General features: G+C 35.5%; 2 protein-coding genes and 6 non-coding genes across 9 annotated transcripts; 7 read left to right on the forward strand and 1 right to left on the reverse strand.

Annotated features, from left to right (window-relative positions):
- Nucleotides 1-1,664: 1,664 nt before the first annotated feature.
- Nucleotides 1,665-4,745, reverse strand: LOC143588502 (protein NEN1-like). The gene is made up of 6 exons (XM_077069490.1): nt 4,433-4,745; nt 3,505-3,662; nt 2,872-2,918; nt 2,719-2,782; nt 1,997-2,601; nt 1,665-1,905 (listed from the first exon to the last, which is right to left on the reverse strand). Exons 1-6 carry the CDS (start codon nt 4,710-4,712, stop codon nt 1,665-1,667), a joined length of 1,395 nt encoding a protein of 464 aa, XP_076925605.1. The 5' UTR covers nt 4,713-4,745.
- A 1,316-nt stretch (nt 4,746-6,061) lies between these two features.
- LOC143588486 (galactoside 2-alpha-L-fucosyltransferase-like) lies at nt 6,062-9,018 on the forward strand. Of its 2 annotated transcripts, none has more exons than XM_077069471.1 (2): nt 6,062-6,387; nt 7,389-9,018. In XM_077069471.1, exons 1-2 carry the CDS (start codon nt 6,126-6,128, stop codon nt 8,879-8,881), a joined length of 1,755 nt encoding a protein of 584 aa, XP_076925586.1. In that variant the 5' UTR covers nt 6,062-6,125; the 3' UTR covers nt 8,882-9,018. The 2 variants fall into 2 exon arrangements, with proteins under 2 accessions (XP_076925586.1, XP_076925587.1); XM_077069472.1 differs by having other exon boundaries at nt 7,392-9,018.
- A 117-nt stretch (nt 9,019-9,135) lies between these two features.
- Nucleotides 9,136-9,209, forward strand: TRNAT-AGU (transfer RNA threonine (anticodon AGU)). The gene has a single exon. It is a non-coding gene; the product is annotated as a tRNA-Thr (tRNA).
- Nucleotides 9,210-10,416: 1,207 nt separating this feature from the next.
- Nucleotides 10,417-10,490, forward strand: TRNAT-AGU (transfer RNA threonine (anticodon AGU)). Its single transcript has one exon. It is a non-coding gene; the product is annotated as a tRNA-Thr (tRNA).
- Nucleotides 10,491-14,025: 3,535 nt separating this feature from the next.
- Nucleotides 14,026-14,099, forward strand: TRNAT-AGU (transfer RNA threonine (anticodon AGU)). Its single transcript has one exon. It is a non-coding gene; the product is annotated as a tRNA-Thr (tRNA).
- Nucleotides 14,100-14,430: 331 nt separating this feature from the next.
- Nucleotides 14,431-14,504, forward strand: TRNAT-AGU (transfer RNA threonine (anticodon AGU)). The gene has a single exon. It is a non-coding gene; the product is annotated as a tRNA-Thr (tRNA).
- A 1,099-nt stretch (nt 14,505-15,603) lies between these two features.
- Nucleotides 15,604-15,677, forward strand: TRNAT-AGU (transfer RNA threonine (anticodon AGU)). The gene has a single exon. It is a non-coding gene; the product is annotated as a tRNA-Thr (tRNA).
- A 373-nt stretch (nt 15,678-16,050) lies between these two features.
- On the forward strand, nt 16,051-16,124 carry TRNAT-AGU (transfer RNA threonine (anticodon AGU)). Its single transcript has one exon. It is a non-coding gene; the product is annotated as a tRNA-Thr (tRNA).
- Nucleotides 16,125-18,925: the final 2,801 nt, after the last annotated feature.

Below are 18,925 nucleotides of genomic sequence, written 5' to 3' on the forward strand. Positions count from 1 at the left end.
AAGTTTTTAAAATTTTTATTATGTGTATTTATAGGCCTCATACCTTTTATCAAGTGAAACATTTTAAGTAATTATACTTTAGATATTTGTTGATTATAGAGTTATGTGCATATTGTTTTCTTCTTAAGCTGATTTATGATACATCCAAACCATGACCATTCCTCATTATTGTGTATAGGACACTTGACATGTGACTGAACCAAATCTTGTAATCAAGAAACATGGCATACTGACTTCAAAGTATGATGTAACAACATAACATATTATTACTTACAACAGCAAACATTCATGAAAGCATTTTTCCAATTTTAAGTGGCACTTGACCTTGACTAGAGACAATACAAGGGTGTGGTCCTTTTCCCATGTTCCTCTTCTAGCATATAACAACCATTAAAAGCTTTGTTTTATACTGGAGAAGTTTTGTTTTTCAATTACCACTCACATTTACCAAAAACTGACAAGCATGTTTGCATCAAAGGTTCGTGTATCGGCAACGGTGGACCTAGCTAGGTTATAATGGTAAAAAAAAATTTATTTTGTTGTATATGTATTTCGCATTCGAGTTACATGGTGATACTGATACGGAGTTGGCCCAAAATTTGCAATATTATTATATGGACCAAGCAAACATATGCAAACAAGGCAAAAGATGAGCTTTTACTGACGCTGACTTGGTTGCTGAAAAGAAAGAATTAACGCTTAGGATAAGTTTTATGTTTGATTTTAATATACAGGATCCATTATGATAGGTGTTTTTTCAATCATCTAATATTGATGTAAACTTTAGGACTTGCACATGTGAAATCTATTCCCCGTATCATTGCTTTCGTTATACGCCATTTGTGTTCGTGAACGTTCAGTAATGTGTTCATTAATGTTCTTTACGTTTGTTTGTTTATGTTCGTAAGTTAAAGTTTTGTTTTATATTTTCATAATATTTTTATTTGTAATTATCAACCTAGCATTTAAATTTCAATTTTTTTTTCATTTATGTTTAGTTCGTTTCGGTAATGGTTTGTTTAGTAAAGTCTTGCTTTAACTAACAACAAATCTAATTTGTGCTTCGTTGACATTATCATAAGAAAACTGCTGATTGAGATATATCTAATTCAGACGATTATGCCAAATATTACATGTTCGTTTGCATTCATGAACAAGTTCAGTTCCTTCACGAACGAACACAGACAATATTGTTCGTTCGGTTAGCGTTCATGAACCGTTCTTGAACAAGTTTAATGCTAAACAAACGAACATGAACAAGGCCTCGTTCGGTTCAGTTCGTTTACAGACCTAATGGCACTTATAAGAAACTAGTCTATCATGATTTAGCACAAGAAATACCTTTCGTCCAATGGTTAGTGACCCATACATCATGTTACTAGCATTGCGTGCATTAACGACTTAAAAATCCTGTGTTTTTACTGAATCTGTTCATAACAAAACCAGTTCGCCCGGCCCATTTATTTAGTCTAACAAGTAATATGATGTTACATTCTTATGAACCAAAAACTTATGCATATTATATAAATGTTCATGATTTCCGATTATGAAAGGTTATAAATGTATCAAAGCATACGGAATTTGATATAACTGAGAAAACACAGATAGATAAGCTGTAAAGCCACTGATATCCTACATTGCACATCAACACTGTCAGCTAATGATCAGCAACTATGAATAATCAACTTCTTGGCGACTAAACGGATTCCAACGTTTTGTTGATAATTGTATAACTCTAAAGAGAAATATGCATCCACCAAGTACCCCGGACGAAACAACGAGTTAACTTGTACCACATCAGCATACCGATTGGAAACAAGTTGTTCGCTGCACGGAACTGATGATGAATTCATGTAGTAAATCTCGGTTATCCATCTGGTATTATCTTCTGCCATAGTTGGTAAACTGCACAAACCACATATTAACAAATTAACAAATTAACAAATTAGCATGTTTAATTAAGCAGCATTACTCGAAAGTTGAAAAATTAACTTACTGCAATCTAATGGTGGGCGAGTTAACAAAGCCCGGGTTTCTAGTTACAACGGGTCTCCACTGCGAGTTTCCATCAGAATCCACAAATCTTTTAGAAATATCATCACACGCATCGAGTATGTGACAAAGATTTGAAGAACTTGCATCGACTACAAAACTTAGGTGCGGGTTTCCAGCAAGATCAACAAACTGTGTGCTTAAATCAAACCGGATTTTCAAGCCAACGCAATGTATCTGCATAGGGGTGTCTCTGTGAAGTATTCGTATCTTGTTGGGCCCGTTAATAAAGGGAGCAACGGTTACAGTTATTGAAGCCAATGAAACCGAGTCAGGGTGTATGAATTCATTATTGTTGCTGTAAGCGGTAGATAGAGTGGTGGTAGATGATTCTTGCATCATAGCTTCATTTGACTGAAGGGTTTCGGTCTCCATTTGGTCTGCAGATGGGCCCGTTTGAAACGGGCCGGGTCGAGGGTTAACAGATTCAACTTGGTTTGGTAGATTTGGAGGAAGTGTATGGTTTATGGTCAAATTTCTGTTATTATTATTAATGGTACTAGCATTAAAAAGAGGCAAATTGTTTTCAGTATTTTGTTGGCTTGATTCCTGCATGAACATTTGAAAAAAGTGTTTCGTGTCAACCCAGCCAGTTTGACCGAATGCTAAGATAACAATATTCAATACTTCAAGAATAAAAAAATGAATGCTTTTATGAGAAATTACCAAGAAAAGAACCGTGGCACAACACTTGACGACTTCAAAATTTAATCGAACGTCATCTAAACTCCTGTAAGTAATTGTTGAAGAAACAGAAGTCAGTCTTAATTTTTTTTCCCTTGATTATATAAATTTTGATCTTAAAAAACGAAAAATTACCGGTGACTTTGCTGTCCAAGCCCGAAATGTGCAGCTATAGTGGCCATCTGAATACATACAATTCATTAGCAAAGGTAAAGCTAAATTACTAAATAAAGCCACTTACACAATCATATCAATTTTGTTCCTATTCCATGTTTATAATTTCTTTTTGCATTACAAGGTTTCTACATATCCGAAATGTGTACAAAAATCAAAGCTTGATCGCAAACTATACGGGCATTTCCCATGTGATAATTTCTAGGATTGACAATAGTGTGGGACCACAACTAATATATCTATTCAAGTCAAAGGTATCAACCATATCCGTTTAGCTAAACGAGTCAAACAAAGTTGTAAACAGATTGCCAACAGGCTTAATGGGTCATAAACGGGTTGTAACAAAAGGGTTAAATGGGCTTTAATTAATATTTTGAACGATTGTCAACCGAAACATGACACATTTATCAAACGGGCTAGAAATGATAACTAAAACCTGATTATCTCCATGTCTTGTTAGCAACTAATATGATATATTGATATTTGATCCTAAACAAATCTATGAACAAATTTTTTCAATCTATCATACATAAACATCATATATAATCTATTCTCATCAATATAAAGCTACATAAAAGGAAATTGAAAATACACCTTCATGTTACCGGCTCTCCTCCCAAACCTTTGAGTCAATAAAACCAATGTATCAATGGTTCCCTTCGGTACCGGAGGCGGCCTGTTTATCTGCTCATAGGCCTCCTTTAACCTCACACAATCAAACCTTAGTATATTGTGACCAGCCCATATTCTTCCTGCATGTCAAACAACCCATCAAACATTTTGAAACCATATTCACTGTTAGGATAGGTTAGACGCTGTTTTGACCAAAAATTTTCAAAGTCTAACCCTATATGTTCCGATATTAATCCCCTATTAATCGTTAGTTCCTACTTCACTGATTAATTTTGGGCTAAACGGTCAATGGTCAAATCCGGCCAAAATCAAGATTAATCGGACTTAATCAAAATTTTCTAATGAAATTCTAGCCAAAATCAGTGGTTTTCGCGAGATTCCAGCCAAAATCGGCGGTTTTCAGTGGGATTACAGTCAACTTCCGGCCAAAATGTGTTTGAATATGTATAAAACTGAAAATTACATATAAAAATGCATGCTTGTATATATAGAACTGAAAATTATACATTAAAGCGATTAATCACTAGTCCCCACCCCACCACCCAACTAGCGATTTTTATATCACTGGTTCTGACAATAAGTTTTCAAAGTTTGACTTTTTTTCGTTCAACATGGCCATGACCCAAAAAAACACAAAAATGAAGATAACTTTACCGTAAAAGATGTCATAAACACTAATCATTAGGCAACTACAAAAACATGGGTCACCAGCTATACAAACACCATGTGACGTCTAATCCCAAACCATTTCAAACGGCTGTCTGGATATGTCAGGATACGTCAGATGCCATTTCAAACGGTCGAGAATGATCATTGTGACCATAAATGTAGTTTACTTTTTTGTCAAAACGCCAATGACCCAAAAACACAAAAAAGAAGATAACTTTACCATGCAAGACGTCGTAAACCTTATCCGCGATCTCTGCGAACGTCGGGCAGGAAACGACATCATTAGCAGTGATACCATTGGCGTTAACCGAAGAAGGTGTAATGAGGGAGAGATCAAGTGGTCTAACGAGCGTATCGTAGCTGTCAAGTTCGGTTAGCTTCTTAGGACATATTAAAATGGACCCGAATTCCAAAATGGCATACGGCTGTCCGGTTCGGGTCGGGATGGTGGTTTCTAAGTCGAAGAACACAATCTCGGATCGGTCTACAAGAGAACCCATGTTAATATTATTGCAAGTGTGTGACAAAGAGATGGTTGTAATGAATTTGGTAACTTATAAGATGTGTTTTTGTAGTTGAATATAAAGATAAATACAAGAGGAAGTGGAACTCGTGAAGGAAAGTATAACGTGTAAATGAGAAACATCATGCAGAGATACTTTGCCCCATGTAACTTGGTTACTTGTGTTATAAGTTATTTGGGAGATTAGAGTAATATATAAAATTAAACTAGACGGAAACAAAAATCCTAGTAATTATATAATAGTTACAAATGTTCAAAGTTATATGCCCACGATGATTCGAAGTAACCACCCACTATTACCACAATTAAGTTATAACATATTACACATTTAATTGTCTTAAAATTTTGATATAGAATTTCAAAAGTCGACTTTCCAAATCTCATTGTTGTGTATTCAATTCATATTGGAATGAATTATGAATATCAACATGCACAACTTAAAATTTCCAAATTAAAATAATAAACGTGTTTTCGAAGATTATTATTGGCTTGCTTAACAAATAGGATACATGTCAGGCAAAGGGATCTACTAGGGTTCGAATCACATATGTGACAGGAGTTTTGTGAGAACGTTTATGAGGCCCTGGTTCGATTCAAATAACATTTTTTTAATTAATTTGCTTTTTAATTATTTAAAGAATATTATTTTAAAAAAAGGTTTAGAGAAGTTCGAGACGACACCATGAATTTAAGAAATGAAAAGGGAAAATGACGATTTCACGTTAATTTGGAACCGGGTTTCCTCCGTCCAAAACGGAGGACCATCAGGTTTTGGACCGGATCCAACCTAGAACTGAATCACTAAGTTTATTAAAACCGAACCCCATACCATTTTTAATGTTTGGATTCAGATGAGTCGAGTATTACTGGTTAGCCAGGTTTGAACCATTATATTATGAAAATGAAAGCTTGAAATACTCATTTTTCTAACACACATCTAGAGGTGCATAAACCAGTATTTTCTTAAACCAGAAGGAACCAGTTCAGAGTATAGTCGGGTTTTTGACTTTTTTTTTCCGGGTTTCATGCAGGGTCAGGTTTTGACCGGGTATTTTCAATTCCGGTTTCGAGGAGAAATCCTATATATTTCCTTGTTAAACTTATATTTGGGCCTTCTAAGTTGTTCTTTCTTGGGCTAAATCTAAACCTTAAAATTTTAACCCAAAAATCATCCAACGTTGTTTGTCACCGATCACGTACACACCGACACCAATAATTAACAGTCACCGTCAACCACATAATTACAACCCACCACAAAGCAAAACAAAAACAAATAAAAAATTAGCCGCAATCAATTCAACATTCAACCCATCAAAGAATCACACACTTCACCAATTTTTAACTGTTTCGATACAAAAAGTCAACACCTTTGACCTGGGTTTGGTTTCTTATGGTAGACATGAGAAGATTAAACAAGAATTCAAATGATCTACCCAAGTATTCGGATCTTGGTGACCCAGATGTAACCCGGGATCAACCCACAAGATTTTTTGGGTTAAACCCATTGAAGTTAATGGGGGGTTTTGTTGTTTGCTTGATGGGGTTTTCAGTTTTGTTCTCAATTTCTGTTATTTTTAGAGGTTTTAGTGGAAATAATAATAATATTTGGACTGTTGCTGATGCTAGGGTTCTTGATGTTGCTCATCCAAGAGGTATATTAATATTATTTGTTATTGTTTTGCATTACATTCTGTAAACAGTTATAAACTGAAATGGTCAAATGGTCAAATCTAGTGTAATATACAAGCTGTAAATATATAGCATATACCATTTCCAGATCTGTAAAGTTATTTTGGCCTTATATATATATATATATATATATAAAGGTTCATATGGTAAAGTTTTATGGATCTGAAGTTATGATATATCCATGTTGCAAAAAGTGTTCTGTTATTGGCAGGGACGTAGGCAGCTTTAGGGGAACTGGTTCGGCCGAACCCGTACAAGTTTTTGTTTTAGTGTGATATATTTGTGTATTTTGACATCGAATCTGTAGAAATTTCAACATCGAACCCGTAGAAAACCCAAATCTAAGTGATAAACAGTCGGTCATCCGTCCCTCGAAATTTTCTGAACCCGTAGGATAAATTTTCTGGCTACGCCACTGGTTATTGGCCTAAACCGAAACTGAAACCGAAGTCATCGGTTATCTTTTTTTTAAGCAGTTGGTTTTCAGTTAATCGGTTAGGTTTATTCGATTAGTTTGTTGGTTTTCAGTTTGGTTCTCTTATTAGCCTAAACCGAAACTGAAACCGACGTCATGAGTTAAACTTTTTTTTAACCAGTTGGTTTTCAGTTAATCGGTTCGGTTTATTCGTTATTCGATTAGTTTGTTGGTTTTCAGTTCGGTTCGGTTAATCACCAAAACCAAACTTGGGTTAAAATTTTGCTTATAAATACATAAAATACATGAAATGGAGGTATAGAAGCTAGAAATATATGAAAATATGAATGGTTCGGTTCGGTTAATCTCGGTTAACTGAGGGTACAAAATAAACCGATGACCGGTTTTTGGTTAATTTGGTTTTTGGTTGGTTTCGATTCAGTTTCGTTGGTTTTTGCTTCGGTTTTGGTTAACGGTTTGGTTATTGTTCACCCCTCATGTACGTTAGAAACTCAGTTACTTGATTATTTACTTCACTTTTTTGTGTAGTAGATTTAGTACAAGAAGATGAACCGTTGGCGGAATTTGTAAATCACCAGAAGAAGCTACATTCTTCAAGTTTTGAGAATGAAGACAAGTTACTTAACGGGCTTCTGTCGGGTCAATTTGATGAAGATTCTTGCTTGAGTAGACACCAACTAGCATTATACCGTAAAGAATCACCATACAAACCGTCTTCTTATCTTATTTCCAAATTAAGAAGATACGAAGCCCTTCACAAACGTTGCGGACCCCACACAGAATCCTACAAGCGACATGTAACAAACCTAAGGAACGGTGAAAGGAACCAAGAGACCTCAGACTGTAACTATTTAGTTTGGGTGTCGTATAGCGGGCTCGGAAACAGAATTTTGACTCTGGGGTCGGCTTTTCTTTATGCTCTTTTAACGGAACGTGTGTTGCTTGTTGACCGTGGAGTTGACCTTGATGATCTGTTCTGTGAACCGTTTCCCGAAGCCTCGTGGTTACTTCCGCTCGATTTCCCGATTATCGATCAATTCAAGAGCTTGAATCAGAAATCTCCCGAGTGTTTCGGTAACATGTTAAAGACTTCAAACACTTCTTCATCGCCTTATGTTTATCTTCATCTGGTTCATGATTACGATGATCATGATAAGTTATTCTTTTGTGATCAAGATCAAAGCTTTCTTCAAAATGCGACATGGGTAATCATGAAATCTGATAATTACTTTGTCCCGTCACTTTTCTTGATGCCATCTTACGAACAAGAACTTCATAATCTTTTCCCGGAAAAAGAAACGGTTTTTCACTTCATTGGACGATATTTATTTTTCCCCACGAATCCCGTTTGGGGACTTATAACACGGTACTATGATTCTTATTTAACACACGCGGATGAACGAATCGGGATCCAAGTCAGGGTTTTTGACACACGTCCCGGTCCGTTTCAGTATGTTCTAGATCAAATACTCGCGTGTTCGTTAGACAACAACGTTCTTCCAAATATCAACCAAAACGAGTCTTTTATCACCTCACCCGGAACCCAAAAGTCAAAAGCGGTTCTGTTGACTTCTTTAAGCTCCGGGTATTTCGAAAAAATAAGAGATATGTACTGGGAATACCCGACAGAAACAGGTGAAGTTATCAAAGTTGTTCAACCGAGTCACGAAGGGTATCAACAAACCGAGAAGAAGATGCATCACAGGAAAGCCTGGGCGGAAATGTACTTGCTAAGTTTGACCGATAAGTTAATCACGAGCTCATGGTCAACTTTCGGCTACGTAGCTCAAAGTCTTGGAGGGTTGAACCCGTGGATATTGTACAAGCCCGAAAATGAAACGACCCCGAATCCGGCTTGCACTCGGGCCATGTCGATCGAGCCATGTTTCCACGCTCCACCGTTTTTTGACTGTAAAAAGAGGACCGGGACGGATACTGGTTTGGTAGTTGCGCATGTTCGGCATTGTGAAGATATGAGTTGGGGTTTGAAGTTAGTTAATCCAGCAGTTGTGACAGCATAGATTAGTGCCACTTTATGAATTTTGTTGAGCTAATCTTTATTTGATGTATGTTGTAGTGGTTGTGCAAATACATTTTGTGGTTTGCTGCCTTATTGATATGTAGTGTTTTTTGGAATCATTAGTAGAACTGTAAACATGTTTTGACTTTTGTAGGGGTGTTTTAGGCACAATATGCAATGAAATAGTACTGTACTTTTGTGAGCTCAGTGGGTTCATAATAAATGAGTAAAAAATGTACGATTATATAACAAATAGCTTTCATAGCTCAGTTGGTTAGAGCACCCGTTTAGTAAGCGGGAGGTCTTGAGTTCGACTCTCAATGAAAGCAAACTTTTTTATTTAATTTTATAGTTTTGGAGATTTGTTATAATTTGTGTTTTATAACACTTGTATTATACAAACTTGTAGAGAACGAATTAAAAGTGAGTATGGGATATCAAAGCTACCATGAACAATAAGATTCATTTAGTATAGTTTAGAAGATGTGAAGTTTGAAATTAAACATGAACTTGTAGACATATTTCCTTATTGAGTATTCGGTTTGCTTGATCATGGTGCACCAGGCCTCAACCCGTCTTCTTAACAATAGAGTCACATTAATTCGGCGTTCGTTTTTTCTACTTGATCTTAATGAGAAAAATTTGTGTATATATTTAGTTATTCACTGCTTCATAAGACAAATAAACTTATACTAACAACCGTTTATATCGTTAGTAGATGAGGTTAAGGTCATGTCCAAGTTGTTGACTTTAGAATAGACCTAGATGATCATTGATCAATTCATCAGTTTGAATCAGCAATCTTAAGTAACATACTAAAGATTTCAAACAATTCTTCAATATCTTCATGATAATAAAGAGCTTTTCGTTTGCGATAAAGATCAAAGCTTTCTTCAAAACATTTCATGGGTAATCATGAAATGTGATAATTAATTGACCCGATCACGTTTCTTGATGCCACCATTTGATCAACGACTAAATTCCTTCCTTCCTATCGGGTTTTCACATTTTACGCCGGAATCTATGCTTCCCCATTTGTGGTCGTGTAGTGAGGCAGGAGGTATTATAGTTCTTATCTAGCACAAGTGAGTGTTACAATAGACATTCAGGACAGGGGTTGTGACACCCGAGTTGGCATGTTAAGGTATGCTCTAGAACAAATACTCGATTTCTCTTCAGACAACAATCTGCTTCCATGAATTATTCCAAACTTGCTATATGCCTTTTGTAATTGCAATAAGATAACAAGGACTGACTGATATTAATGAAGCAGTCCCTCATATTAAATACTGTGGTGGACATACACTTTTACGGTTTTCTTCTCTTCTGAGTCTTTGTTGATAAATTTTTTAGTAGTTATGAAATGCATATGTTCAAAGTTTGCTTCCACAGATATGTGATGTTGGAAACTTGGAATCATGTAATCTGTCTAATGGTGTGGTGCACCATTGCAACCTGATCCACTTGTTACGGTGAGAAATGAGAGTTTGTTTTAATGAAAGGAGATATATTATTATAGGGTATGTAGATCAACTTGCTTTCATAGCTCAGTTGGTTAGAGCACCCGTTTAGTAAGCGGGAGGTCTTGAGTTCGACTCTCAATGAAAGCATTTAATTTTTTTTATATCGGCTTTAAATGGAATGCTAATTCGAGCTTAATTGCATTTTGTGAAAATTGTACTTTTTGAAGGTGCATTTTAGAATTTACTTGTGTGGTATTGATAATTCTTTAGATAAACTCAATTAACATTGTTGCTTGATTTTTTTTTTTTGGCTCATATTGTTAGGGTATCATCTATTGTAATTTTGGTGCATCTTTTAAAGTTTAGTTTTTCACTTCAAGAACTGTTCTTGGATGTCAAGGTAACTAGTTTGATGGCATCATGTGACTAACATACAAGGGTGATGTGCTTAACATGTACATTAGCTTTGTGAATGCTTAGATTCATATCTAAAGCTAGATTTATATGTGAACTTGGTTTTGTGATGATGTTATTGAAATGTGTTGCTAAACATAATAACACGGGTTGTGTGACTCGATAATCGATCTACTGAAACCATGCAATCTGCTATGTCCAGCTCACGTCCGGCTCCCCGTTCGGTAGGAAGTTCGTTTATATTCGTTCGTTTAATAAACGAACCGGACACGGACAAAAAAAAAACTTTGTTCAGTTGCTTAACGGACAAACACGGAAAAAGGCCGTGTTCGTTCAACGGTGTCCGTGAACCTCTGGTAAATAGTGTTGTGTATGTTAAAATTCCTTGAAGAATGAAGAATTTGAAGCTTGCTTCTCGCGAAACACTAGAAGTTTGTGGATTTTGAACACCGAAACATTATTTTCATATGATTAAGTGTTTGGTTACTATGTTAAGTTTTTAAGTATTCTAGATATCATGTGGTGTAATGTCCATTAGTGTTTATGTTAACTATTTTGATATGTTTATGTTTGTTTGTCCATTAACATTGATTAGTGTCCATTGGTATTTGTTTGTCCATTAGTGTCTGTTAGTGCTCAGTTGTCTATTAGTGTTTGTTAACGTACGTTTACAGTTCTTTAGTGAACTAACACGAACATAAATTTTTGTTCGGTAGGGTGTTCGTAAACCGTCCGTTTGTCCGGCAAAAACTTAACGGACGAACAATGAGTATGCCTCGCCTGGTTCAGTTCACTTATAGCCCTACTATTTATAAAAGAACTAACTTTATAATTACTTTAAAAAAATAGAAATTTAGTAATGAACTTTTACTTTTTCACTTTCTCAAATATATATTTATCAACCATCGTAAAACTTAATAGTTAAAATGACTTTTGCTGAACTTGTAATTAACGAATTTTAGATCAACTGATATTGGAGGGGAAGTAGATATGTGGATGAAGGCCGCGAGTTTTCAAGTTTGAATCCGATCTTAAACGGGTTTTTACCCTAGTGGATCTTTGGGCAACGGTAGGTATCATATGGGTTATCTAGTGTTTGCGATCTTACAGTTGGGTTACCACAAGTTTTTTATTCAACGATATTTCATATAAAACACATAAACTGAACTGTGGTTTTCGTCCCTGTGGTTTATCCAAATATGCGGTTTTAGTCAAATGGTTTCAAATTTACGATTTTTGACCCCGTGGTTTCATTTCACTTGCAATTAACCCGAATTCATTAACCCGTTAAGTATGGTCTTTAAAACCATCAACATGCCCCTCACGTGAGGGGAATTTTTGTTCTTTTTCTCCACAAATAAACCCCAGTCGTAATTCGCAAGCCCCCTCACTTAGGGGCTTGGGTATATTTGGAAAAAAAAGACCAAATTGTCCCTTATGTGAATGGTACGCTGATGAGTTTAATGATCAGACTTAACGTGATTAACGAATTTGAGTTTAATTGCAAGTGAAATAAAACCACATAAACAAAAATCACAAATTTGACGTTATCAGACTAAATCCGTAGATTTGGACAACAAAACCGGAAAAAATAAAAGGAGAAGAAAAAAGAGTTGAATAGTATAACGTAATTCGGGAGTTAATTTGAAGGAATTATGAACCCTAATTCCCAAACTAAACTACAAAAGTCACCGTCGATCTCTGATCAGTGAATTCCTTCGATCTACCCAAGCTTTCCAATGGTATGCCTTTTATCTTTATAATCAATCAATTACTTACAAGCTACTTACTTTTACATTACATTACATTCTGTATTAGTATTATAGTTTCTTCAAACTGAAATGATCAGAATGGAGATTATTAATTAGTACAGTTTGAATTAGATCATGAACTTTCACACATATTGATTGTTAGGCTAGATAGTTAATTTTAAAGAACTTGATGAAGTCATGATCCAATCGATGCGGAGGAGTAGCAATTTCATCTAGTTGTTTAACATTAGAATCTCATTGATTATGTGTTGTCTTTTCCACCTGAATTTGATGATAGAAAATGTAGTGGGAGTACATAGTTATATACCGCTTGATATGAGTAGTTTGAATACGTAGTAGTAGTAGTAGTAGTAGTAGCAGTAGTAGCAGCAGCAGCAGCAGTGGTGGTGGTGGTAGTCGTAGTCGTAGTGGTAGTAGCAGTGGTAGTAGTAGTGGCAGTGGCAGTGGTAGTGGTAGTCGTAGTGGTGGTGGTAGTAGTAGTAGTAGTCGTGGTGGTGGTGGTAGTAGTAGTAGTAGTCGTGGTGGTGGTGGTAGTAGTAGTAGTAGTAGTGGTGGTGGTGGTAGTGGTAGTAGTGGTAGTGGTAGTAGTAGTGGTAGTGGTAGTGGTGGTAGTGGTAGTAGTGGTGGTGGTGGTGGTAGTGGTAGTAGTGGTGGTAGTAGTGGTGGTGGTGGTAGTGGTAGTGGTAGTGGGAGTGGCAGCAGAAGCAGCAGCAGTAGCAGTAGCAGTAGTAGTAGTAGTAGTTTATCGCTTGATGAGAGGGGTAAAATCTTGGCCTATTTGCTGACTGTGGTGCTAGGAGTAGACCTGAATGATCTCTTATGTGAACTGTTTCCAGAGGTTTTATGGTTACTTTTGTTTGATTCCCCGAAAAATTGATCAATTCGACAGTTTGAGTCAGACTTCTCTTAAGTGTTTTGGTAGCATACTAAAGATTTCAAACTATTTTGACATCATCAATGTATGAACTTATGATGATGATGAAATGTTTCTCGTTTGTGATAAAGATCAAAGCTTTCTTTAGGTAATCATGAAATGTGATAATTAATCTGTCCTAGTCGCTTTTCTTGATGCCACCGTTCGAATAAGAACAAAATACCATCTTTCCAGAATAAGGCAATGCTAAATTTGGCTTGTACCTTGCGAATTGAACTTTGTTTCCTCGCTCCACTAGGCTTTTTTTATTGCAATAAGAGAACCAGGGGAAGGGAACCTTGTGATGAACCTCTCGCTTATAAGTTTTGGCCTGCCAAACCGCCATTGACTTTGTTGATGAACGTTCGTTACGTTTTAATACTTATGATATGCATACATTCACTGTTTGCTCCCATTGGTATGTAATATTTGAAATCATGACTAGACTTGTAATCTTCTTATGATAGGGGACTTGCAGTGCACGGTGCACCATTGCAACCTGATCCACATGCTGTGGTGGGAAATGATTATAGTTTGATAAAATGAAAGTTTGTATATTATAGGGTATGTAGTACATTAACTTGCTTTCATAGCTCAGATGGTTAGAGTACCCGTTTAGTAAGCGGGAGGTCTTGAGTTCAAATCTCAATGAAAGCAAACATTTTTATGTTTTTTTTTACTTTTTTTATTTCAGCGACTGAATCAGTTAGTATGTTGAAAACCTCATATAGAATTATAGATGAGTCTTTCATTTAAATGAAAAGTAGTATCAAATTAACATAATATAAACCTTTAGTTCAGGTACATCTATTTTCTTATTGATATCTGATGTTATGGCTAGACCTATAATCATTTTGTAGGGATATTTTAGATACCAATATCATACCATATGCAACCAAATTGTCTGTAGTGCACCCTTATCCATTTTCTGTGGTAAAGAAGGATAACTTGTTAAATATAAAGTGACTGTGTGGATGAACATCAGCTTGCTTTCATAGCTCAGTTGGTTAGAGCACCCGTTTAGTAAGCGGGAGGTCTTGAGTTCGACTCTCAATGAAAGCATACATTTTTATGTTCTTTTTCTTTATTTTTTATATATTATTTTATTTCCTGAGTTGAACAGACCGAATTTCGGTTGAGTCTTTTGGTTCTTTTATCAAGTTCTGTCATTTTCAAGATTCTACACCAAATAGCCTTGTGCGGTTTCTGATACTACATACATATACATATTAGTTACTTGTACATTACTAGTCAATTGCTTTTACATTGCATTCTGCATTATTAAGTTTTGTTTAAACTGAAATGAGCCAATCTAATGTATTATTATACAACTTAAAAGAATGAAGTATAGGTGAACATAGTATATCAGAGGTAACTGGTTTGCATGTTGCAAACAAGGTTTTTGATGATTTTAATGCCATTGTTAGGTTCGATAAGCGCACACAAAAACTATTCTCTTTGACCTGGATGATATATTATTAATAAATCCGTTTTTAGTAGTTTCTGGTCACTTTTGCTCGGTGTAACCATATTATTGATCAGTTCAACAATTTGAGTCATGCCACTGTTGAACGATGACTAAAAACCGTCTTTTTTGCAAAAGAAACAGGGTTTCGCTTTTTTGGCAGGAATCTATTCTTCGCCATGAATCCCATTTAGGGACATTAAACAAGACCCTATATATACCAAACCTATATTAATCCTAACTAACATGATAAATAAACTCAACCTATAACACTATCGAATAGACTAAACAACTTAAACTCTAAAAATCTTTAACCTTAACTTCATTTTGACCCGTTTCACATGTGAATTCAGGGTTAACACCTTCACTGGGAACATCTAACAGTAACCATTGAATTGGTTGAAGTTTATCCACAACCTAAAAGAAGATGCATAACAGAAAAGTTTGGGCATTTGGTTTGACAGTGTACAAACTTAAGAATTAAACAACCCTGGATCTGGTGTGCACTTGTGCCTTCTTATTTGAACCTTGTTTCCTTGATCCACCACTGTAATAGTTTAGATATGATATACATACATTCAAGGTCAGACATGCAGTGCACTGTGCACCACTGCAACCTGATCCATTTGTTGTGGTGTGAAAGGATAGTTAGATAAAATGAAAGTGTATAATATTATCGGGTATGTATGTCAGCTTGCTTTCATAGCTCAGATGGTTAGAGCACCCGTTTAGTAAGCGGGAGGTCTTGAGTTCGCCTCTCAATGAAAGCATCCTTTTTATGTTAACTTTTTTTGTCCTGCGAGAAATGTTATGGCTAGAAATATAATCATCTTGCAGGCCTATTTTAGATACCGTATGTTGGTGCACCATTATCCATTTCTCGTTGACGGGAACCATTATTTGGTAAAATGTAAAGGGAATGCTCATCAGATTGCATTCATAGCTGATAGCAGTATAGCACCCGCGTTTAGTAAGCGAGTATTGATTTGTGATGTTATGTCTAGAACTATAATAATCTTGTGGGGCTATTCATACCATATGCAATGGCATTGTTTGTAGTGCCCCTTATCTCTTTCTTCTGGTGGCTGGTGGGAAGAATAATTTGATAAAATTAAAAGATCAGGTGCGGATACAAGTCAAATAGCTTTCATAGCTCAGTTGGTTAGAGCACCCGTTTAGTAAGCGGGAGGTCTTGAGTTCGACTCTCAATGAAAGCAAGAACTTTTTGTTACTAATTGTTTAATGACTTGTTGCAGCCTTTGGTATATGGGAATGGAGTTTTATCATTTAGAAATGGAATTGACTGTTTCTTGAAAACACTTGACTAAATTGATTTGTTCCTTGACTCCTAAATAATTAATCACCTATTTTGTTCTGAGAACATTGAGTAAAAGTTTATTCAAAACTAGTTTTTTATCCCCCGTATTACGGGGGTTGTTTTATGTTATTTGTTTTTAATATTTATTTATTTTTTGAATTTTTACTTTTTTTATTGTATGAAAATTAATAATATATTTATGGTTTGATGATAAATTGTTTCACAAAAAATGAGATGTAATAACCTGTTTTAAAAGCTATATGGGTTTGATGAGTCCCAAGACCCGTTTATTTTTTTTACTATAAAATTGGTTTTTTAATTATAAATAATATATATCTTTTTTAAATAAATCCGATATTAATTTTTAGTACATCCCTACTTTATAGGATTTTTATATAAAATATTTGGTGAGATTAGTTTTTAATTTAATGAGATGTTATAACCCGTTTAAAAAATATATGGGTTTGATAAGATCCATACCCGTGAATTTGAGTCAAATGCATTAGAAGCCTTCATTTAAAAATCAAGCAAATCTGGTGACTTCAAAAAAAGGTGGAACGAGCACATCGCGACACGTAGGATTTTTATGTTTCCGTTTATATATATTATAGATTATCGGTAATGAATGAATATATATATATACACACATACATATATATTTTCAAATATCAAATTATCACACTAACTTTTTGTCCATAACAAGCCTTGAACTCTCAGTATTTTGAGGGACGCCACTTAACAAACACTTTAATACTATTCGGTTATAAGTCCTTTGAAAAAAATGATATTATAATAAACAGAAACAAGGAATAGTTAAATTCTTAAATAATCAGAACTCTTAAGAGCACCCCAATAAAAAATTCTTAGGAATTCTTGCATCCTACATCATTGGAGTAACAAGATTTTTGAAAGTGTGTGATGACATTCTTTCACAAGAACGTACTTATACATGATAAGAGAGTGAACTTTATATTAAAAGAAAAAAACCTGTATTCTTTGTTTGAAAATATATAGATATTTTAAATTATATATTTATATATATGTACACTTTAGTAATAATATTATAAAATATATAAAATACTTTATAAATTATAAACAACAAATATTATAAACTAATATAATTAATTATTTTAGAATTTAAATTAATCAATTACTTTAGTAAAATTTATTACTTTTTTTTATCATTGAACACACACTTTATACTCTAAACTACTAAACTTCTGCAAGTAATTTACTACTTTTAGTAATTCTTTGGTAATTAAAATAAATGTTAAATACAATGATGAAGGGATAATGTTTTTAAGTTTTCTTATTGGACATATTTTTAAGTGGCTTTGCTATTTAAAAATGGGTTGCGGTACAGTTTGTTGTTCATTTGTCTGTCACTTTATTGTAATCATTTTGAATCGAGTAAAGAGCCATTTTAGTCCTTGTGGTTTGGCAAATAATGCAAATTTAGTCCAAAAAGTTTATTTTTTGCATATGGACCCTCCACGTTTCCCAGTTCTTGCCAATTACATCCAAATCACTAACCCCGTTAAATTTTATCGTTAAGTCAGGGGTAGACATGTCTTTTCACTCTTTCTTTATTATAATACTTATTTAAGTAAACTGCGGTTTTCGTCCCTATGGTTTGTCCAAATCTGCAGTTTTAATCCGGTAGTTTCAAATTTGCAATTTTCTTCCTTATGGTTTCATTTCACTTGCAATTAAACCCGAATTTATTAGCATTGTTAAGTCTTGTCGTTAACCCATTTGCGTGCCCCTCATGTGACGATCAGTTTTGTCTTTTTTATCTCCAAATAAACCTCAGCCCTAATTCGCAACCCCCTCACATGAGAGGCTGGTGTAACATCCCCAAAATTTTGGTCCAAATTTGACAACTTAGTAAGTTCAAGGATCAAATTATTCTCTAATAAGTAATGAGAAAATTCAAATAAAGAAAATAAAACTATTCTATAAGGAAATAAAAATATTCCATGAATAAAGTTATCTTATGTTAAGGATATGGAATAAGGAAATTCCATCCCACATTGAAAGATGTAAGAAAGTGCAAGCATTCCACACGGGTATAAATAACGAAATTAAAACCCATCCCACATGGAAAGTGGTAAAGAAAAATGGAAGCTCTTTATAAGGAAGAGATTTTCCATAATAATATTCTTATATGCCTAGCATGCACCCTGTGGTTCTAGCGGAGGGTGCGAAGCACCCGACGCGCACGCGCACGCGCTCGGGCGATGGGCGCAATGTGGCGCACTTTGCACTTCGCATCGCCGTGAGCCGCCTTAGTATTTTTGGACAACGAGAATCGGACTAGAAATGACAAGCTATCAAAGACAAGGGACTAAAAGTGAAAAATAATATTCAATGACCCATCGCGCTACGCGACGAGTCCAAGAAGACGGTCATCGCGTACCGCGATGGACCGTGATGACTCAGGGACACGTGTCACACCCAGGTGACACGTGGCAGCAAGGCAGGACACGTGGCGTTCATGCATAAGTGGCGGCGTCACGGTACCCGACGGCCACATGGAAGAACTCCATCGCGTACCGCGATGGAGTGCGAGATCAGCTATAAAAGGGGAGGCCACGAGCTCATTCCCCACACACCAAACACAGCCTCTATCTCTAGAAATCCACTCTCTCTACCTCGGTTTGCGTGTCAAGCATCGTTTTGCGTGCCACCAACCCGACA

This window comes from Bidens hawaiensis, unplaced genomic scaffold, assembly GCF_021521415.1.
Source record: "Bidens hawaiensis isolate Kalapana, Puna unplaced genomic scaffold, B.hawaiensis_p1.1 tig00036417_1, whole genome shotgun sequence".
Classification (NCBI taxonomy): Eukaryota; Viridiplantae; Streptophyta; class Magnoliopsida; order Asterales; family Asteraceae; genus Bidens; species Bidens hawaiensis.

Bases quoted from the DNA above. Each gene is read 5' to 3' on its own strand.
- LOC143588502 (XM_077069490.1), bottom strand. From the start codon at position 4,712: ATGGGTTCTCTTGTAGACCGATCCGAGATTGTGTTCTTCGACTTAGAA. The intron at 3,663-4,432 runs GTAAAGTTATCT...TTTGACATGCAG, and splicing joins GGTTTACGACGTCTTGCATG to GAAGAATATGGGCTGGTCAC. The intron at 1,906-1,996 runs GTAAGTTAATTT...TGGTTTGTGCAG, and splicing joins TCGCCCACCATTAGATTGCA to TTTACCAACTATGGCAGAAG.
- LOC143588486 (XM_077069471.1), top strand. From the start codon at position 6,126: ATGGTAGACATGAGAAGATTAAACAAGAATTCAAATGATCTACCCAAG. The intron at 6,388-7,388 runs GTATATTAATAT...TTTTTTGTGTAG, and splicing joins TGATGTTGCTCATCCAAGAG to TAGATTTAGTACAAGAAGAT.